The following is a 22,653-nucleotide window of genomic DNA, read 5'->3' on the forward strand; positions in this document are numbered from 1 at the left end:
TCCCTCCCTGTCTGGGCTGCTTTTGTGGGGCTGGGGAGAGCAGGGGGAGCAGGAAGGGGTGAGGAGGGCAGGCTGTGGGCACGATGCTCCTGGGGCTGCTGGGCTGGAGCCCCTGCCCAGTGCTGGCTCCTGCCTGCACTCAGGACTCATCCCACTGGACAAGGTCCAACTTATTCAGGACTGATCTGCTATTGGAGGCATCCACTGCAGATCATTATCTTGGCTTGTTGTACCGAGTTAATCTTGAAGTCAAAAATAAGCTCATTAGTGACTGTGACGGGGTTCAAAGGGTTTTTATCTGTGTGTGTCATCACAGCACTGGGAGAGGATGCTGGGGATGCTGGAACAGCTTCCTCCTCCAATTGCAGGATTTATTAGAGTCTCAATGTCTTTTTTTCTCGTCCTCACTGACTCTCTGCAGCCCTTGAACATACTGTGCAGTACATGAACAAATCCCAAACCTCACTGCAGAGGAACTCAGCCCTCCTGGTTCCAGTGGTGGTGTCTGAACCCCCGTGATTGCAGAGCAGGTCCTGGGGAGTGGATGGGAAGGGGGTAGGATGTGGTTGCCAAGAGCAAGGCGTTGGCTCAGGGTGTCCAGGTGCCTCTGGACTCAGTGTGACCAGCAGGGCAGGGGGGATCCTGCCCCTCTGCCCCCTCAGGTGAGACCCCCCTGCAGAGCTGCCCCAGCCCTGGGAACAGCAGCACAGGGACGTGGAGATGATGGAGAGTCCAGAGAACACCCTGGAGATGCTCCAGGGCTGGATCCCTCTGCTCTGGAGCCAGGCTGGGAGAGCTGGGGGGGTCACCTGGAGAAGAGAAGGATCCAGGGACACCTGAGAGCCCCTTGCAGGGCCTAAAGGGGCTCCAGGAGAGCTGGAGAGGGACTGGGGACAAGGCATGGAGGGACAGGACACAGGGAATGGCTTCCCACTGCCAGAGGGCAGGGAGAGATGGGAGATTGGGAAGGAATTGCTGGTCTGGGAGGGTGGGCAGGCCCTGGCACAGGTTGGGCAGAGAAGCTGTGGCTGCCCCTGGATCCCTGGGAGTGTCCAAGGCCAGGTTGGAGCAGACTGGGCCAGTGGAAGGTGTCCCTGCCCAGGGCAGGGGTGGCACTGGATGGGCTTTAAGGTCCCTTCCAGCCCCAAGCATTGCAGGATTCCCTGATTCCCTGTTTTTCCCCTGTGCTGCTCTGGGTCAGGGCTGGCTCTGTGACTCCTGTCGGGAGGTTCTCCCTCTGTTCCTGCTGACAGGGTCAGTTCTTCACTTCAGCTCTAATTCTCCCCTTCCAGTTATTTATAACTTTCCAGTCAATTAACTCCTAAGACTGCAATTTTTCATGCTTGGTCTTTGCTTGGAGGAAAATATATTTTGGCAAGTTGGTAGACAGAAAAAAATCTCTTTGCTTTTTGTGGCTGCTGCTTTCCTGGTCCCCAGCTGCGTGTTCCCAGTGCTCCTGGGAGGTGGGGAGAGAGATCCAGGGAAAGAGGGGGAATTAACATTGCAAAAAGAACTTTTTTTTTTTTTTTTTCTTAATCCTACCAGATTTGCATCTCCTCTCACGTATGACTTGCTAAAGTGTTTCTTAATTGGCCGAGGATCCCGAAATACTCAGAGGTGTTTAGCACAATTTCTCTGTATTTCCATGGAAAGATGTTGAGGAGCTCATGGAATTCTGAACCTCAGAAGTTCCAGAAAGTTTGAATATTTATTTATTTTTTAAATTGTCTGGGATCTAACAGTGGGCTGGAGAACCTCAGTACACACATCACCCCCCTGATTAATTCCCTGTCACCAGCACATACATCCCTGGAGTTGCCACTGGTATTTAATGCATATCTTGGTCACTTTTCTTTTTCTTTAATTCATATCATGGTCAGTTTAAATTTTTTTTTTTACTCCATATCGTGCTCTCTTCTATTTTTTATCTTACCTATGCCAGGGAGTTGACTTTCTGCCAATACACAAATTTTCCAAGCACGCTCAGCGCTGGCAGGACAAAAAAAAAAACAACAACCAAACAGCCAATTGTGCCCCCAGACAGTAAAATGGCCCATGGAGTCAATTTGTGCACAGTTATTGACTGTGGGTGGGAGAGGAACAGCCTGGTGTGGGTGAGGCTGTGGCAGGGGCTGCAGCCCCAGGGTGGGAATCACCCCTGGGTTTGCTTTGTGCCCCTGCCCTGCCTGTTGGGTTCAGACTCTCCCTGCTGTTGGAGATTTATTCCATTTATTTATTTCCTGGCAGGATTCTTCCTGCTCAGGTTTGGTCAGAAATGATAAGGATTCAAGGAGGGTGACAAGGACAAGGGGAATGGTTTCAAACCGAAGGAGGTTGATTTAGAGCGGAGATGATGGAGAAATCCTTCCCTGGGAGGGGGGGCAGGCCCTGGCACAGGTTGGGCAGAGAAGCTGTGGCTGCCCCTGGATCCCTGGAAGTGTCCAAGGCCAGGTTGGAGCAGCCTGGGCTGGTGGAAGGTGTCCCTGCCCATGGCAGGGGGTGGCACTGGATGATCTTTAATTTCCCTTCCAGCCCAAACCATGCTGAGATTCCATGAGGGTGATGACTTTGGGATGCTGTGAGGTCCCACAGCTGCTGAAGGTCAGTCAGGCGCCCCAGTGCCATCAGGAATCACCTCTGTGTTTCCTTTGGACGGGTCTGAGCAGGGAAATGCAGAGATAAATGAGGCCAAAGTGAGGTGGCCTCTTGGAGCAGCAGTTTTTGTAATGAGATTTCCTCTGCTCCTCGTTAGGATATCGATCTGTGAGTGCAGCAGGATCAGTCAGGACAAAGCAGAGGCTCCCAGCTCCTGCAGAAATAACCCAGGACATGCAGGAGTCACTGCTGGTGCTGAAGGACACGTGTGGGGCTGGGGCTGGGCTGGGGGGTCACTTTGTCTCCCCCCTGTCCATGGCTCTGGCTGGGTCAGGGTTTGGCATTACAAAGGGGCTTCTCCAGGGAACCCAGGGGCTTTAACACGGGCTGGGTGTGGGGATTGGGCTGATTTTGGCTTCTGGAGTGTTTTTGGGGCTGGAGTAACCAAGAACTGGAACAACTTGAAAGTTAAAATTGTGTCCTTGGAGTGCAAAGAAAATCAAGATCATGGGAATCACAGAACAGTTTGGGTGGGAAGGGACCTTAAAGCCCATCCAGTGCCACCCCCTGCCATGGGCAGGGACACCTTCCACCAGCCCAGGGTGCTCCAACCTGGCCTTGGACACTTCCAGGGGCAGCCACAGCTCCTGACATAAATGGATTGACCAAGTTTTGTCCAGGGGAGGCCTGGGCTGGCACTCAGTGCTCTGGGCTGGCTGACAAGGTGGGGATGGGTCATGGGTTGGACTCAGTGGTGTGGGAGGGCTTTCCCAACCTAAATGACTCTGGGATTCTGGGATCAGGTTCCCAGCTGGTGTGTTTGGTTCCAGCTGCTCCCTCAGGTACCGGACAGAGGCAGACCCTGGAGCTCTCTGAATGTACCAAACTCCCAAACTTCCCTTCAGAGCCCCTGTAATGATTCATTTCTTTGCCCTTCGATGTCATAAGGTGACACTTCCCATCTTTTCCCTGCAGTCATCCCGCAGGACACAGACCTGAGCACATTCCCAGCGTTCCCTCCTCCTCATTATGCTGCAGATGCTTTAAATTCCCCCAGTAATGGGGAGGAAATTTCCCACAGTGGAACATTGCTGACTTAATGCTGCTGACTTAATGTTCAGTGCTTAATGTGATGAAGTAGCACAGATTTATATTTAATATTTCCTTTCAAGCCCTGCAAGATTTCCCTGCTCGTGGCTGTTTTGTGCAGTTTTGCTCAGCAGCCAGACCTGGGCAGGTTTCTAAAGCTCTGAAAAATTCATACAGTGCTTTGTACCAAGCACCTCATACATAACAAAAGTGGATTTTTCGTTTATTTTTTTCACCTGGAAGAGTTTAAGGCTTTAAAACCTGCCCGAAAAACATGCCTGGGGATGTTGTTTGATGCGTGATGCCAGTGAAACCGTCCCATCCTTCCACTCCAGACTGGATATTAGGAAGAAATTTGTGGCTTGAGGGTGGGCAGGCCCTGGCACAGGCTGGGCAGAGAAGCTGTGGCTGCCCCTGGATCCCTGGGAGTGTCCAAGGCCAGGTTGGAGCACCCTGGGCTGGTGGAAGGTGTCCCTGCCCATGGCAGGGGATGGAATGGGATGGGGTTTAAGGTCCCTTCCCACCCAGACCATGGAATTCCACGTTTGGGTGCACATGTGCCCACAGGAACGCGCCTCTAGGAGTAAGATGAAGGTAAATACCATTCCCTGGGAGCTGTGGCTCACTCTGAGCACCCCTGGTAATTAATTCATCAGCACAGCTGCCTGGGATCAGAGCTGTGCTCAGGACAGAGGCTTCTAATTGCGAGTTAATGGCTCGTTAGTGCTGAGCAGATCCACGTGAGAGCAGCCCCGACACGGGCATGGTCACTGAGGGCTTGCAGGCAGTGGGATCTGCTGTTCCCTGGGGGGATCCCTGTCCTGGGGTCTGTGCTGGCTCCTGTGAGCACACAGGTGGGTCTGGACTGGGGGGGACAGCTGGACTGGGGGGTTCTGGCTGTGCTGCCACCCAGAGAACTGCCTGGGAGTTTGGGATGGTGTGGGACGATGTGGGGTGGTCATGTCCTCCTGCTTTGGTGCCTCCTTCCTCTTCGACCCAAACTGGGTCCATGGGGATAAGGTGTTTTTTGGGTAAAAACATGTGAAATGAGCAGCAATGGTTGCTACCTAGAAAGATAAAGAAATATAAATCTTAGAATCCTGATTTGAGGATCCAGAGAATCCTGGAATGGTTTGGTTGGAAGGGACCTTAAAGTCCATCCAGTCCCACCCCTTGCCCTGGGCAGGGACACCTTCCACCAGCCCAGGCTGCTCCAGCCTGGCCTTGGACACTTCCAGGGATCCAGGGGCAGCCACAGCTTCTCTGCCCAACCTGTGCCAGGGCCTGCCCACCCTCCCAGTCAGCAATTCCTTCCCAATATCCCATCTCTCCCTGCCCTCTGGCACTGGGAAGCCATTCCCTGTGTCCTGTCCCTCCATGCCTTGTCCCCAGTCCCCATCCAGCTCTCCTGGAGCCCCTTCAGGCTCTGGAAGGGGCTCTCAGGGACCCTGTGTGGGACAGGGGCTGTGTTGGTGGATAATTTGCTGGAGATAATGCAGGGAAGGGGACTGTGGTGAATGGACATGTCCTGGTTTAGGGGAGGGGCTGCACCAGAGAAGCAGCAGCAGCCCCAGAGCTGCCCATCCCACCTCTCCCTTTGGTTTCCCAATGTTTCATCTTCCAGGGAGAGGAGGATAATAGCTTGGAAATGCCCAAAATGGCTTTTCACACCTCAGTGCACAGAGAAGTGAGTAAAAGGGTGAAAAAAATGAATGTATGTTCCTAAAGTGTCTGTACATGAGTTCTGTACCCTTTGAATACAGGGAAAAATGACAGGGAGGAAGAGGAAGGGGGGGAAAATGGGACTGGGATGTGCAAACACCGTTTGCTTTGTTATTTGTCAGGTTAGCAGTGATTCAGTAAAATGGGTATTCTCCCTTAAACCTGGAGAACAGCGTTTTCCTTGGAATAACAGAGCTGCAAACTGGACTTTATAAACACATGAGTTGCTCCACCTGATATCATTCCACCCGTGTGGTGAGGGATGTGTGTCCTTGGAGGGATGGGGGGGAAACTCTGCCAAGGGCAAAATCTATTTACAGGGTCAGGTGTTCTCCACTTCAGCCCCCAGGGCCTGAGCATAAACCTTCCAAATCCAGGTAAAGGCTTGGGGTTTAGCTTTGCCTGGGGGGAAATACTGATTATTCCAGCGCTCCAGGTGTGGAGCAGTTGGCCTTGGGGATGTGGGTTCATCCTGCTCCCTCCCTCCCCCCAGCACCTTCTGAAACACAGATACCTCTGGAAAAATGCTCTTGCTGTAGCTCAGGCTGGGAGTATAAAATCAGCTTTCTAGCCTGAGCCTCATACTGTGTTTTCTGGCTGTTTGATCAAAACAGGGGCAATTACAGTTGGATCCACGGGGTTGACAGACAACCAGCAACATTTGTCTGGGCTCACTTGGCTTTAAATTACTCTGAAAAGGGGTGTGTTTGTTGCATGGGCTTTTTTCTTGGATTTATTTCATTCTTCCCATTTAACCTCAAGCTGAAAAAGGGGTGGGAAGTGGTGAATTGTTGAGTTTAAGGCGGCTTTTTGTGGGGGGGGTTTCACCTAAAGAGCTCAAAACACATCCTGCTAACTCCTCTGGGCCCAGCCTGTGGGAAGGTTTAGTTGGCAAGGTCAGAAGTTGGACTTTGTGGTCTTGGAGGGCTTTTGCAGCCTAAATGATGCTGGGATTCTGTGAGGATGATGCTGGGATTCTGTGAGGATGATGCTGGGATTCTGTGAGGATGATGCTGGGATTCTGTGAGGATGATGCTGGGATTCTGTGAGTCCTTTTGCAGCTGGGGAGGCACCTCTGCAGCCCAGCAGGTCTTTCCCTGGGAGCAAAGCAGTGCTTTGCATTTAGGATTGGAATGAAACTCAGAATGGTGAAAATACTGACTTGCTCTTGAAATCCTCAGACTGAAAAGTCACAATTTTCCCTAAAATGGCAAAGATGCTCCAGACTGAGAGGATTTTAAGCCTGGTGAGAGCTCAGATCAGCGTGGTTGCAGCGTAAGGAGAGGGGGCTGTATATAAAATTAGAAACCCCTCATAGGCATATGGTTGGTTGTGCAGCTCAGCACCGAGCTGTGGCTTATTTATCCTCCTGGGGTGCACATGGAAATAATGACTGTGCTGTGTGACATCACAGTGCCAGAGATATTGTCACTAATTAACCTTGCTGGCTGCTGGACCGGCCTCCCCCTGCACACGCCGCAGGAAATCATTTGCCTCTGTGTTATCTGCTGGGTGCTTTGGGGATAAACCATAATGGGCCAGAGGAGGAGATCAGCAGCCAATAACTCCGGGCTTTATCTGCCTTTGTGCCAGGAAATGTTGGGGGTTTAGGGTTTGGGGGATTTTTGGTTTCCCCTGAGAGAGGTTTGGTGATGCTGGGAGGGAAGGAGCAGCTCTGAGATGGGCACCTGGTGACAGGGTTCCACCTGGGGACATCAGGAGATGTGTTACCAGGGGGGAAAATGCGACAGGAAATTACTGAAGGTGTGAAGATGCTTTTTTAGGAGTTTTTCCAAGGGGAGCCTGAGTTGAGCAGAGGCAGAGCTGGGGTTGGGGAGGTGCCACTGAGATGCTCCACTCACTGCATGGGAGGGGGAGACCTGCACTGCCCCTGCATCCCTGGCAGTGTCCCAGGCCAGGTTGGACAGGGCTTGGAGCAACCTGGGCCAGTGGAAGCTGTCCCTGCCCGTGGCAGGGAGTGGGATTGGACAAACTTTGATGTCCCTTGCCACCCAAACCAGTCTGGGATTCCATAATTGGGTGGTATTGGTGTCTGTGTGTATATTTATATATGAGGTGTGTCTGGTTTGCTGAAGAGCCTTTTGCAGCCCCAAATGCAGGCTGACAGTTGTCTCCCCCAGCACTGACAGCACTGATGCCTCTCTTCCCTGGAAGTTGTGTGCTCCTGACGTGTTTGCAGGGAGTGTTTGTCAGCTGGAGCCGGTGCCTGAGCAGCAAACGCTATGTTTAGTTCAGGGATCTGCTGTTAAGCTGTGCATTAATTTTAAATACATGACAGGAGCTGTTCCGGGCTGGGAGATGCTGGGGATGGAGCTGGGAGCTGTGATGTTCCAAGGGGAAGGCAGGCACTCCAGGAGGGATGCAGGTGAAGAGCTGGGAAAACTGGTTTAAACACGGTGTCAGCAGCTGAAAGGGACAGAACAGCCCCTCAAAACAGAAGGTTTGGGCTTGTTGGGGCTGCCAGGGGGGTAGGCAGGCACATTCCCTGGGTGTTGGGCTCCTGTGGGCAGCTCCTGTCCCAAAGCAGGAGGTCCTTTGGTCCCCATCTCCCCTCTGTTTGGGGATCATCACCTGGTTCCCAGCAGCTCTGGTGACCCTCTGTGACCCCTGGGAACAGGGGAGGACAGTCAGTGGATTTTAAACATTGTACCCCAGGAGAGGGTGGTGAGTGAGGGTTTCATCGAATCACTGAATATCCTGGGCTGGAAGGGACCCCCAGGACCATCCAGTCCAACCCCTGGCCCTGCACAGACACCCCAACAATCCCCCCCTGTCCCTCAGAGCGTTGTCCAAACCCTCCTGGAGCTCTGGCAGCCTTGGCAGGGCAGGCTTGTTGGAAGCAGTTCTGGGGATGAACTGATGGCCTCCAAACGTTTAGGGTTGCAGAGATACCCAACAATCAATACATGTGTTGAACCAAACACTAAATGAGGAGAGTTTATATCCAAACACAGCTCTGGGCTGTGTTTCATAGAATCTTGGAATCACAGAAGGGAGTTCTGTAATCTCTGAGGGATCTTAGAGCTCATCTCATCCCAACCCCTGTCCCTTGAGCACCTTCCACTGGCACCACATTGCTCCAAGCCCTGGCCTTGAACACTTCCAGGGATGGGGAATCCACAGCTTCCCTGGGCAGTCAGAGATGTCTGATCCTTCTCTGTACCATCCTGCTGTCCCTACAGTCCCCATCCAACAGCACGTTATTTCAGCTCAGAAAGTGCTGCTGAGTTCATGTTATATTTAAATCAGTCTCCCAACCACCCTGAGAGCCCTTTTCCATAGGATGGATGCAGGGATGCAGCAGGTGTCCCTCTGATGGTGCTGTGCTCCCTCCACTCCCTGCAGGCAGCCCTTGGGCCATCCCTGAATCCTGGAGGCCAGAAATGCTCCCCCTGCGTGGCTGTGCCGAACAGCTCCAGCAAACTGTTCCTCCCAGGATGGAGGGGACTGGTTTTTCCATCCCAGGAAGGCAGTGTGAATTCCACAGGGTGTTTTTGGGGCTGCAGATGAAAGCTCTATTTTGGTGCTCAGGGCATATGGCCGGGTGGGTGTTTGGAGCTGCTGGGGAATCGTGTGTTCAGAGGGAAGGGCTGGGCTTTGGGTTGGTGGTTCTTGCCTCATAATTAAAATGTTCTCATTCAAAGAGCATAATTTATTTTAAATGTCTTTTTTTTTTTTCCCCTTTCCTGAGTGGTTTGCAGGCTGTGCTCAGGTTTTGCTCTGTGTGTGTGTTCCTGAGGCACCCTCTGACCTCAGTTTTCTCTGATTTACAAGAACATTCCTTTCTCCCCGTGTCTCTTCCCCACCATCCCCAGTGGACATTGTGCTGCAGATAAACCCCCTCATTTCGGGCTGCACTTCAGAGCCCAAACTCCATGAAAAGCAGGACCAACTGTATTTCTTTACTTTTAGATTGGAAAACCCATTTCAGACCATTGACTCCAACTGTTTCCCAGCACTGCCCCTGGATCCCTGGAAGTGTCCAAGGCCAGGTTGGACGGGGCTTGGAGCACCCTGGGCTGGTGGAAGGTGTCCCTGCCCATGGCAGGGGGTGGAATGGGATGAGCTTTAAGGTCCCTTCCCAACCAAACCATTCCTGGATTCTGGGATTCTATAATTAGCATGAGGAGGGTTTTCAGAGCATTGTGGTATCAGTAAAAATCTGGGAACACTTGAGGCTGGAAGGGAGCTCTGGGAAGCAGAGCTGTGCTCTGGCAGGGCACGGATGGGCAAGTTCATGGCAGAAAACCACTTTATCCTTGTCCCCAGTTTGACCCTGTAAATATCCCCATCCCTGGGGAGGGAATGCAGTGCCTCTCCCTGCTCCCATCCTCCTGTCCCCCTCTGACCCTTCCCCCCTTCCCCTTCCCAGTGCCAGCATTGCTCCTAGCAGAGAGCAGGGAATGAAACCCTTCCCGTTTGGTGCTGCTGATTCAGTAACATCCCGGTAGGAGGGAGATGATGCAAAACTGGGAATGTGGCAGATGGCTCTGTGGAAAAAAAAACCTGCTCCAAGGAGGGAGCTGGAGGGGCTGGCTCAGCCCTGACGCACTCGGCACGGAGGGAAAAGGGACGGGTCGGAACTGGAATAGCGGGAGGGTTGGGCTTAAAAAATGAACAGAGAATAAAAGCGCCAGGCCAGACTCTCAGTATAAAGTTCTGTCACTGCATTGAGTGTATGGTTGATGGTTTGGTTCAGATAGCCGTGCTCCTGCCTCTGTTTTTCCCAAAGAATGGAAAATCCTGCTGCAGCCATGGAAGGGCAGCACTGAAGGCTGCCAAGCTTTCATTTTTTTCCCCCTTTTTTTGGTGACCAATAAACAGTTGGCTCACCTGTTGCATCCCTGTGCATGGAGCAGGATGGGGATGTGCTTTCCACGCTGCTTCCGTGGTGTTTTTGAAAGCTGCTGTAATTTGGGATGAGGAAGGGAACTGTGTTCCTGGCAGACATCAGGATGAGCTGCCTGCAGGGTGCCAGGGAATCGAGTGTCTGAGGGATTGGGAATGGCCCTGAGAAGAGGGATGGCTGATAAGAAAATACCTTTGGTGTCAGTGCTGTTTTTAAAGTGTCACGAGAGCTCCTGGGAGAAGGGTGGGAATAAACCAGGAGTGTCTCTAGAGCTGAGCCTGAACAGCAGGTCTGAGTTGAGAGCAGAGCAGGAGCCTGGCTTTGTACTCAGGGGGGGCAGAAATGTCAGTGTTTAGCATAAGGCTGGTGTCTGACTGACATGAGTGTGTGCCTGGCATTCCTGGAGCCACAGGATCATGGAATTGTGGAATGGTTTGATTTGGGAGGGACGTTAATGATCATCTCATGGGAAGGGAATCCATGGGCAGGGACACCTTCCACTAGCCCAGGTTGCTCCAACCTGGCCTTGGACACTTCCAGGATCCAGGGGCAGCCCCAGCTTCTCTGGGAAATGTATTCCAGCCCCTCCCCACCCTCACAGCCAGCAATTCCTTCCCAATCTCCCATCTCTCCCTGCCCTCTGGCAGTGGGAAGCCATTCCCTGTGTCCTGTCCCTCCATGCCTTGTCCCCAGTCCCTCTCCAGCTCTCCTGGAGCCCCTTTAGGCCCTGCAAGGGGCTCTCAGGTGTCCCTGGAGCCTTCTCTTCCCAGCTCTCTGACCACAGATTGCCAGAAGGTTCTGGTGCCCTTCAAACCATCATCACTTTAATAAACAGCCCTTGAAATTGTGATGGGGAAATGTTAATGCTAAAAATAGCTGTTCTTTCCAAATAGTTGGGGGGTGGTGGAGTTCAGACACCACACAGTGTCTGGGAGGAGCCTTCCCGGGCTGTGCCTTTCCCAGCCTGGCATCTGAACTTCCATGGAAAAATAATGTGGCACTGCAGATGGAGAGGAAGAGCTTTAGAGCTTCCTTTCCTCCCAGTCTGGGTGCTGACCTCCCATTTCTGTCCCCGTTTTCTGGCTCATCACAAAACTCAGGCACAGTTACCACTCCAGGTGACCATCAGGATATCACATTCCTTAGCTAAATGGGATAAACCCAGCTCCTTTCCCTGTGTTTGGAGGGAAGCTGTGGCTGCCCCTGGATCCCTGGAAGTGTCCAAGGCCAGGTTGGGCAGGGCTTGGAACAACCTGGGAGAGTGGAAGGTGCCCCTGCCCGTGGCAGGGGGAGGGAATGAGATGATCCTTATTTTCCCTTCCAACCCAAGCCATTCCAGGACTCTGTGGTTTCCTCTGGATGTGGAGAGATTGCCATGGAAATGGTGCAGCTCCTTTTTCCTGCAGCAGTGAACCCTCCCTGAGTCCCACAAGGGCAGGGGATGAACGTGGTGTGTTTTTATATCGAGTCTCACATCCAGCTTTACTCTCCCCTTCGTGGGCCCGAAATTGCGGTGGTAAATCAGCTTAATTGGTAGCACTTCATTAAGCATTGCTGTCTGATTAGCTTTTAACAGGGGGGTTCACAGTTCAACTGCAGGTTTAAGGGAGCTCAACCCCCCAAAATGCACGAGGAGCAGCCCCTTGGACCCGGCTCAGCTCCAGGGTTTTTCACCTGCAGGGCAGTAACTCTTCAAAGGGAAAAAGGAGAAAGTCTGACCAAAAATAATCCTGTATATGTGCATTTTGGCCAGGAATGCTGGAGAGATTCCAGTTCCTTCCAAGATGCCCTTTCTGGGACCATTGGGACCACGTGCTGGTGGATCATCATAAAGCCAAATAAATTATCTCTTCCTCCCCCCAATTAAGTTTTCCATGTTCAGAGGACCCCTGGTGTCCCTGTGCCCAGCCCTTGGCCAGCAAACTGCATTCCAGGCGCCCAGAAAGATTGCAGGGGAAATTTCTGGCGTTAACTTCGGAGAGGGAAAGGAGCCACAGAACCTTTGTGTGCCAGAATTGGTTCTGAAGAGTCTCACAGGCTGTGGGGGGGCTGATAAAGCTCATTAGTGATCTGTGATTTCCCAACCATCAGCCAGCTTCTGGAATAAAATGGAATAAATAACAGCACGGCTGGGATTTTTTTTTTTTTTCAAGGCAATTTATTATGGGCTCTAGAAATTGCCTGAAAAGAGCCAGTTCCATCTGGGTACTTGGAAATTTGGGAATAATTGGAGGGTTATTATAGGGTAGAATTAGTCAAAGCATTTATTTACAGATTTTTTTGGCCTCCATCTGCCCCTTATTAATCCGGGGAGGCAGCTCTGAGCTGGGCTGACAGTGAGCTGTAGAATCATGGAATGCTTTGGATTGGGAGGGAAGTTAAGGATCATCCCATCCCACCCCCTACTGTGGGCAGGGACACCTTCCACCAGCCCAGGTTGCTCCAAGCCCTGTCCATCCTGGCCTGGGACACTTACAGGGATCCAGGGGCAGCCACAGCTTCTCTGGATGTCCCAGAGATGCAAACCCAGCATTCTCTGGTTTTGATGTGATGAAGAGGGGGTTTATTGGATGTTTATTGGGGTTTTTTTTGGAGTACAGGCATTCTCCTGGCTCTCTCAGGTGTGCTGCTGTGGTTTGTGTGCAGGCAGAGCTTTGCTGATGTTGGTGACAGCTCTGGGATGGGGGTGTTTGTTTGGAGTGAGGGACAGAATGCACCAAACCCTTTTCCCTTGACAAACCGATGGCTGGTTAATGCTGTAATAAATAATTCCTCTGCTTGCAGCCTGTTTGCTTCCAGCCAGGGCTGAACATTCTGCAGATGAATATTAATAATCCAGGGAACTTGGTAAGATGGGAACAGGCCCATGAACAGGATGGAGGCAGCGCAGGGTGTGGGTGCTGTGGGTGCTGCTGGGGCAGAACTGAGGGGAAAAGACCATAAAAACCCCCAGGAAAGCCTTTCACAGCAACAACAGGAAAGGAAAACTGGCAGCCAGGAGGGCCAGGGCTTAAAGGGTCTCCAGGAGAGCTGGAGAGGGACTGGGGACAAGGGATGGAGGGACAGGACACAGGGAATGGCTTCCCACTGCCAGAGGGCAGGGACAGATGGGAGATTGGGAAGGAATTGCTGGCTGGGAGGGTGGGCAGGGGCTGGTAGAGGTTGGGCAGAGAAGCTGTGGCTGCCCCTGGATCCCTGGAAGTGTCCAAGGCCAGGTTGGACAGGGCTTGGAGCAACCTGGGCCGGTGGAAGGTGTCCCTGCCCATGGCAGGGGTGGGTTGAGACAATCATTAATGTCCCTTCCACCCCAAACCATCCTTGGATTCTGTTGTTGCTGGAATGCTCCCCAGGGGATGGTTCCAGGCAGCTGGAGCTGCTGCTCCAGGCATGGAATAGCAGAACAGCACTGTGAGCTCAGAGCTGGGGACTGAGGCTTTGCTGAGGGAATGGAATGTGAAGGAAAAGCTGGAAAGCACAGCAGAACTGGAAGAAAACCTGGGAATTGATTTCCCTTCCAGGGGCTGATCGTGTCAGCACCTCTCAGTTCCCTGACAGGTATTCCTGAGAAGCCCAGGAATATGAGTTGCTGCTGTTCATCCTGAGAGGCTCTGAAATAATCCGTGCCCTCGGGTTTGTTAGGGAATGACATAAACGGATTTGAAGGACAAATGCTATTCCTGCGGTATTTATCCCTCCAGTGAGCTTCCAGAGGAGTGGAACAGAGTGTGAAGCTGCTTTTCCTGAGATCCAGCTGATACATTTTTTGTGGGTATTAGCAGGTATAGAATTCCTCCTCTGGAATGCTGCTGGGAGGGGGCAGGATGGTGGAGCGGGAGGTGGGAATAGCCCTGAGGAACAGCAGCTGGTGGGGAGGGGAGAGGCCTTCCCCTGGCCATGGCATTGCCTGGGATGGGGATGGGGATGCAGGTGTGGATGGGGGTGGGAATGCCGGTGCTGACAGGGACGTGGGTGCAGATGGGGATGTGGGTACGGATATAGATGTGGATGGGCATGTGGACATGGATGATGATGCGGGTGCAGAAGGGTGTGGGGATGCAGATGCCATGAGGATGGGGGTGCACATGCAGATGGAGAAGGGGACAGGGATGCAGCTGTGGATACAGATGTGGCTGTGGATGCAGATGCTGACCTGTCCTGTTCTCACTTCCCCTTCCAGCCCTGGTGACATCGCTCACCCCCACGCCCCCTGTTACACCCCCAAAGGCACTCTGCTGACACACCTTCCCACTAATCCTCTTTATTAAGTTCTTTATTTTGTGTTCTCCAACACCCAAAGAGCCGGGGGGGGATCCCCAGCCCTGCAGGAGCCCAGGATGCAGCGGGAAGGGCCCTGGTGCCTCCCCACCCTCAGCAAAACCAGCCAGGGCACAAGTAAGTGCCTTTTCCAGCCAGAGGGATTTGCACTGTAAGCAGTTTGTTCCCCGGGGCAGGGGCCAGCACAGTTAACCAGCCATGTCCTCCACACAGCCCATTCCCAATCCCAATCCCCTTGGACACATCCAGTCCCTGGAGAGGCTCCTGTGCAGAGCCAGGGCTGAGGCAGCACAGGGGGCAGGTCTGGCTTGGCTGGGGAAGCTGCTGCTGAGCAGCTGGGCAGGGAAGGGCACAGCTGGGGGAACAACTCGCTCAAATTACCTTTTTTTCTCCAAATTGCAGGTTTTCCCCTAAATCCATTAGGTAAGGGATTGCTTCCACTTCACTGAGGGAGCAGGAGCACGTGGTGGCTGGGTGGAAATAAATACACTGGGAAGTGTAAATGCTGTCCTGGCTGAGGCTGTGGGGTGTCTGGGGCTCTGGGCACACTCCTCCCTGGTGCTGGGGCAGCATCCAGGGGTAAAGAAACTCGCATTCATATTCTCCCCCTAAGAGATAAAGTGGAACACTGAGCATTTTGTCTCGTGATCTGTTCTGATGGATCAGCAGCAGAAATCACGATGCAAAACTGGCACTCTGATTGCATTACCAGTCAGATAAAGTGTAACAAACTGGAATTTTCCTGGCTGCGTGTCACCAGGCCCAGCCCATCCCCTCTCCCCCTCTCTGCAGCCCCACTGCTGTTTTTCTCATGTTCTCCAAAGTTTCCTTTCCTTTCCCCCTGGCTTGCAGGCATCCCTGTGAGCAAGGCAGAGGATGTGTTTGCAGAGGTGGATATAGCTTCCTGAAACCCAAATGTCACATTTCCACTTCGCCGTATAAAAGTGGCGGCGTAATTCTATTTACAGATGGCTACCCAAAAAAAAAATAATAGTCAAAAAAAGAAGCAGCAGGATTTCTTCTAGAAGCCTCCAGCCAGCCATGATCATCTCCCCCTGATTTCCAAGGTTGGGTGGGTCACTGGGGTGGCCAAGTCTGGCTGTTCTAAAGGACTTTTCTCCACGCTGGGAGGTGGGGGAGGAAGAGGAAGGGCAGTGTTGTGCTCTTAGTCTTGTGGGGTTTTTTCCCCTGCTAATTTTTTGGAGCCTGAATCTCATCCTGGCAGCGGTGGATCTGTGAGCAGGTTGCTGGTGATGCCTTTAAAGAGGAATAAATGTATTTTATAGGGCTTATTGTTCGCTGATGGGTTGGAATGTGCTGACACAACGTGCTTGGCTTGTGCATGTGGGGTCTGGCTTTGTGTGTGTTCATTGATATGATGAAAATATGCAATAACTCAGTAAGACTTTAAGATCTGTCATGTCCAGTTTTCCACTGCCATTAGCAGCTCTTGCTGGGTTAATTACCAGGGTTATCAGGTGGTCCTGTCTCTTTGTCAGCAGCACCTTCAGAAGTCAGAGGGTCTGGAATAGTAGATGGGAATTGTTCAGTTCCACTGCTTCCTGTTGGTCACTCCCTTTCACCTTGAGGATGACAATTTAATAGCCACTGTATGATAGAATCATGGAGTTGTTAAGGTTGGAAAAGGCCTTTGAGATCATCAGGTCCAGTTGTCAACCCAGCACCACCCCTATGGTGACCACTGACCCATGTCCCCAAATGCCACATCCACACGGCTTTTCAATCCCTCCAGGGGTGAGGCCTCCACCGCTGCCCTGGGCTGGACAGCCATTTCCATGAAGGGATTTTCCCTTGAGTCCAACCTAAACCTCCCCTGGCACTACCTGGGGCTGTTTACTCCATCAAGTGGTAAGGCAGTCCCGTGCCTTTCCTTTTACACATTTCAAATGGATTGTTAGAAACCCCAGTGGCTCTGTGCAGCCACGGTTACCCGTGACTGGTGCCAGTGTCTCTCCCTCGCTCCCTGCAGGGATGACGTGCCAAGCCAGGACGTCCTACACGGAGGACGAGGTGCTGTGGGGCCACCGCTTCTTCCCCGTCATCTCCCTGGAGGAGGGCTTCTTCAAGGTGGATTACTCGCAGTTCCACGCCACCTTCGAGGTGCCCACCCCTCCCTACAGCGTGAAGGAGCAGGAGGAGATGCTGCTCATGTCCTCGCCCCTCATCGCGCCCGCCGTCGGCAACAGCAAGGAGAGGAACAGCTCGGTGGAGTGCCTGGACGGGCTGGACGAGGTGGGCACGAAGCTGCCCTCCAAACTGCAGAAAATCACCGGCAGGGAGGACTTCCCCAAAAAACTCCTCAGGATGAGCTCCACCACGTCGGAGAAGGCCTACAGCATGGGGGACCTGCCCATGAAACTGCAGCGCATCAGCTCGGTGCCCGGCAACTCCGAGGAGAAGCTGGGCTCTAAGACCACCAAGATGATGTCGGATCCCATGAGCCAGTCGGTGGCCGAGCTGCCGCCCAAGCTGCAGAAGCTGTCGGGGGGCGGGAGGATGGAAGGGAACCTGCCCCCCAAACTGCGCAAAATGAATTCCGACCGCTTCACATAGCCCAGGGCGCCGGGGGCGACCGCGGGGAGCTGCGACTGCTCCGGGGAGGGCAGCGGGGCCGGGAGGGGCCCCGGCACCGGAGGGGGGTGCGGAACTCTGAGGTCTGGAGGCAGGAGATGCCCCCCGGGCGGCGCCGGGGGCGTTGGCATGTACCATCACACCACGCATGCGATACCAGTGTGCCATCCCTGCATATCGTCCTGTGGCATGACTCCCACTGTAGTGACACTGTACAGCCCCAAAAAGCGGGGAGGGGCCCCCTCCCCCCGTACCCCTGAAGGAGTAGGGACAACACGCGAGCGGGGAGCTTTCAGGGTAAGTTATGACTTGACTCGGGTTTTTTTTTCTCTCCTGGTGTGGGTCGTGACGATTTGTCCAACCAAGTAGTTCTGGTGCATGTCTATTCTTTCTTCGAGGGAGGTGTGTTAGTGAATTCCTGACACCGACTCTGCTGGCCTTAAATCAACTGCTGGTTTCTAGTTTGCTTTGAGGTTTTCTTGGGGGTTTGTTTCCTACTGGGAAAAAAACCAAATCTGTATTTCCTAAGGCTTTGTTTAGAGAAGAAACTTGTATTTATAAGTCTAGGCAAGACAATGAATAAATGAATAAAAATTCACACTTTAGATACGATTAGTAAAAACTTTTTAAACCTTTGTGATTTATAATGTATGTGCAAGAAAGCCGTTTGAAATAAGCAGGATGTGCTTGCTTTCTCATGTTGATGACATAGCTGGACATGAAACAAGCTGAATGTCTCCACGAAGCCGAGCAGGCTCTTCTGCTGGATGAACTGCACCCCAAAGGCAGAGCCACCCTTCCCCCTGTCCCTCCAGGCTCGGATTTCCCTCCTCTTGCTGTGCTGGCAGCTGTGCCAGCAGCCCTGCAGGCCGTGGTGGTCCCCAGCCCGGGTAGGCTCCTTGCTGCTTTTGCTGTGGTGAAAATGCTGTTTAACCGTGCTCTGAACTGAAGTTGACCCTGTGGGTTTCAAAATGAGTCGTGCTTTGTGCAGATGTTGGGATTGGTGTCCTCTGTGCTCGGGTTTCCTCTGTCTATCCTGTTTGGCTCCGGGGTGGGCTGAGTGTTGTGTGGGTGCCCCGTCATCGTGGCTTCTGCTGGGGGAGCACCCTCCCCAAAATTCCAAAGGTCAGCTGTTGAGGTGCCCGTGGATCCTGTGGGCTGTGTTTGGGGGCCAGTCCTTTGGCTCTTTCCTGGAGCAGGAGGTCTGGGGTGGATGGAGCCGTTGGTGGCACCATCAGTGGTCTGGGTAGGAAAGCTGCTGCCAAGAGCACCCAGGAGAGGGGCTCTGTGGGATGTCCTCTGTGTGTAAAACCCTCTGGACCACATCCAGGTGGTCCCAGGCATGGACAGGTGAGGGTCAGAGGAGCACCCTTGGCTTCATTAATGGATGGGCCCTTCTGGCTCCTGGGCCCTGGCCCATCCTGCACAAATGCTGGCACGTGCTACCCAACTGGTAACAAATCTGAGGGTCTTGGAGGGGTTGTTAGAAATGTTGGCATGGAGCAAGAAGCCTGAAGCCCAGCACACTGCTGGGGGCTGGCTCAACTCTCCTTGGAAGTTGCAGTGTATGACCTGTCAGCTGTACACCCAAGGACTTTGTGTGAACTTCCAAAGTTCCTTTCATCATTTCTCCCCCTTTTTGAGTGGCCCTGCATGTTCTTCACACCCGTGGCTGCCCCTCAGTGCTCTGCACGTGGCTGTGAGGGGCAGGGCTGACCTGTGCTCCACATGTGCTCAGCCACGGGAAAACCTGGGCTTGTGCTCCCCTTTTCCCAGCACTCCTTCAGGTTGTCTTGTAAAATACCCCTGACTTTTGTAGCTGTTCCCTCAGTCCTTGGCTGGCACCAGGAATAGCCATGTCCCTTTTCCAGGTGTCCCCAGCAAGGCCACCACCCAGCCCAGCCCAGCCCAGCAAGCCAAGGGCATTGCCCAGCCTGGGAACCAGCCCAGGAGCCCCCCAGCAGCCTGGGCACAGGGGTCTGGCTGGGAAAGGAGGGTCTCCAGCAGCTCCACCCCTCCTCAAAGCTCCTTTGGTTTATTGGGGTGAGTGGGGAGCAGTGGCTCCTTCTGGGGGCTGTCAGAGTGTGACCCCACCAACCACTGCCCTTGTGTGACACTGGACTAGGTGGTCATTGCAGTCCCTTCCAAATGAAATACTCTGTTCTTATTCTAGTCTAATTCTGTCCTATTCTTAATCTATTCTATTCTTATTCTTAACCTGTTGTTCTTATTTATTCTATTTTCTATTCTTATCCTTGATCTATTTTTATTCTACTCCTAATATATTCTATATTCTTATTCTATTAATTCTATTCATATTCTATTCCCTATTCTTATTCTTGATCTATTTTCTATTCTTTATTAATTCTAATTCTATGTTCATTCTATTCCTTTTTGATTATGTTCTTATTCTATTCTATATTAATTCTCTGTTTATTCTAGTCTCCTATTCTAGTATTCTATCCCATCCCATCCCATTTTATTCCCTTCTGCTTTGTTCTCTTCCATCCCCTGCTCTGCTGCAGTTCTGTGAGTGGTCCAGGAGCTCAGGTGCAATTTGGGGTCCCCTGGGGTGTCCCACCTTTGCTGAGCTCTCCTGCCAGCACCCTGGGGTGGCTCATGGTCCCCTTGGCTTTTCTCTGTGTCCCAGGGCCTCCTGCATCCTGCCTGCCCAAATCCCGGGGTTCCCAAGCCTGCAGCAGGAGAGCCAAGTGGCCTTTTCCTTTGGGAACCCTCGTGCTGAATGTGTGGACAGAGTGAATGAGGGAGGAGCCACCTGGGTGTGCTCCCCAAACTGGACTGAGAGCAGGTGTCAGGGAGCTGGAAAATGTCCCACCAGTGTGGGAGACGCTGGAGAAGGGGCCTCATTTTTATTAAATTAATGCCATGCAGATACTGAGCTGTGATTTGATTTTTGTAACTCAAAGCACTCACCCATCCCTGCTGGGTACAGAGTTCCTGAGGTCTGGGGGCTGCATTAAGGTGACAATGAGGTGTCTTTAATAAGAGGTAAAGTGCAAACACGGACAACGACTGTCTTTAGTTATTTATTTTAGGAAGTCACTTGTGGTTAATATTTCATTTTTTGTTGGTGTGGGCACTTTGTTTTTAACCAGTTACCATTTGAGCCCAGCCCTGATGCTTCTGCTAATTAAAGGTACTGTTTGATTGCACAGCCGGTCTGTGTCTCCTGCTGAATTTACGCTTGGGTTCTCCTGTAAATTGTACATATTGAGATCAAATAAAGAAACAAAGAAATGCATTTTCAGCATGCAGCCTCTCACTGTATCAATGGACACATTGATCCAGAAGAACAAACTCTTGTATTAATGCTGCAAGCTCAGTTTTATCTAAAGCTCTATTAAACTTTCACCAGCCGGTGGGTTTGAAGGTGTTTGTTGTTTCTCCACTTTTTAGCACCTTAATAAAGGACTTTCAGCTGCTCAGTTTCCTGATCTCACGTTTGGTGTGTGCTGAAAGTCTGCCTCTTCACTGCAGCAGCTGGGCAGCAGCACTCGGGGAGCAAACTGTGATTATTATTATTATTATTATTATTAAAACAGAGTAGATATACATTAATAATATTATTAAAGAATATTTCTATTCTATATATTATTACATAGATATATTTCTAATACATAATATTAAATAATATTTCTATTCTATATATTATTATATAGATATATTTCTAATATATAATATTAAATAATATTTTTATTACTATATATTTGTAACAATATATGTATATAGTATATATTAGTGTGCATATATATACACTATATATACTATATATGGCTATGTATATATATAGTATATCTATTTTAATGTGTATGCATTTTATATACATTATATATAATATAATATCTTGTATATAATAATATATAATAATATTTAAATGTAGTGGTAATGACAGTGATGATGATAAATAATAATAATAATCATATAACTCAGAGGGTGGGGGTTGAAATAAAGTGAATTATTTGGACTTATGTGGGGACATGAAAGTGGAATTGGGAGTAGATTTGAAATGCTTTTGTAGGAGACACAGGGAGGGAAGAGGAGCATTCCTGGGATAAGAACTCAGAGGGGAATTTCTTCTCATCCGTGTGCTGAGGGAAACGAGGAGGGGAATTTCAACACCCTTAAGTGAGGTGCGGGAGCTTTGTTCTGCCCAGGGCTGAATTCCCACTTGCAGGTGATTTGTGGTTTGTTTGACACCTCTCCAGGGCACCGCAGTGCCAGAAGGACATGGAGCTGATGGAGAGCATCCAAAGCGGGACACAGGGATGGGGAATGTGTGGAGGGGCCGTGTGAGGGCACTTGGGTTGTGCAGAGGAGAAGAGGGGACACTGCTGGGGGTGCAGAGCATCCTCCCCCCAGACCCACACACAGCTGCCCCTCTGTGACCCCTGTCACGCAGCAGCCGTTCCTGCAGCTCGGATTTCTTGGCTAATTCCCGTTTATTCCCCGTTCCTGCTCTCCAAACCTAGGCATTTCCTCCCAGCCCGTGCTCTGTGGGTTCAGCGGAGCGTGCTGGGCAGGCCTTGGGCTCGTTCCAGGGCGGCTGCGTGCGAAGGGAGCCCGTGACAGATGGACCAGGGACAGAAACCTGGAGACTTTTCCCTTGGCATCTCCTGCCTGGGCCTGGGAAGGCTCCAGGCAGCCTTTCCTTAAATGGTCCTGGAGCCCATCAGGAACAAGGGTAAAAAACCCCAATCCAGGCACGTCCCAGCATGGTCAGGATGAGGCTCAGGGTGAACACCAACATGGCCTTGCTCCCCACTCCAGAGAGGAATTACATCCCATCATTTACACCGATTTACAGTACGGATAAATCCACACTTTTTAACGAAATTAATTTGATTTTTAAAATAAATTAGCCCGGCTCCCATTTAGGACAATAAAAGCAAACTTGTTTTGTTCTCCTCTTAGGCAGTGCATTACAAATTTATGCCTTGATTTTCATGCAAATTGGCGGAAAATGTCAACATGTTTACTCGGGTTTGTTGTTGGATAACACCTCGTTCCTCCAGTCCCAAAATTGTCCCTGCTAATCAGCAGGAGTGGCAGTGGGTGTGGGTCGAGGCAGTTCAGAATAAACGTGGGATGTCTGCAGTCGGCACAGGGAGGTTTTTCCGGCTCTCATTCCCGCTCAGCGGTGCCTCCACGAGGGACAGGTGGAAGCAACGGGGCCCGAGGAATCGCGGCAGGGGCACCACGGGGGACGAGGGCGGGAGGGAACCCCACGGACCGCGCCTGTCCCTTCCATCTCCCCACCAGATCTGCAACTTCCAGCACCAAGCTGATCAAATCCAGAGATCCCAAGGTGTGTCCCAGGAGCGGGGAGTGTGATCCTCAACAGCCAAATCCCGTGGAATGTTCTGGAAGGAATTTTGTCATCCCCTCCCAGGGGACAAAGCACCAGCTAAAACGCCTTCCCAGCACTGCTGATAAACACTCAGGCAATCCAATGGCCCCTTCCTAAGGCATAATTTAACATTTAATATTAA

General features: G+C 51.7%; 1 protein-coding gene across 1 annotated transcript in view; it reads left to right on the forward strand.

The window, feature by feature from the left end:
- The window catches only part of KCNJ3 (potassium inwardly rectifying channel subfamily J member 3), a 37,757-nt gene extending 17,168 nt beyond the window's left edge, over positions 1–20,589 (forward strand). The window contains exon 5 of the mRNA XM_050340519.1: positions 16,542–20,589. Coding sequence (XP_050196476.1) covers positions 16,542–17,125 — 584 coding nt within the window. The 3' untranslated portion in view covers positions 17,126–20,589. The remainder of the gene's footprint in view (positions 1–16,541) is intronic.
- The last annotated feature ends 2,064 nt before the right edge of the window (positions 20,590–22,653 follow it).

This window comes from Myiozetetes cayanensis, unplaced genomic scaffold (assembly GCF_022539395.1).
Source record: "Myiozetetes cayanensis isolate MyiCay16 unplaced genomic scaffold, myiCay2020 scf9, whole genome shotgun sequence".
Classification (NCBI taxonomy): Eukaryota; Metazoa; Chordata; class Aves; order Passeriformes; family Tyrannidae; genus Myiozetetes; species Myiozetetes cayanensis.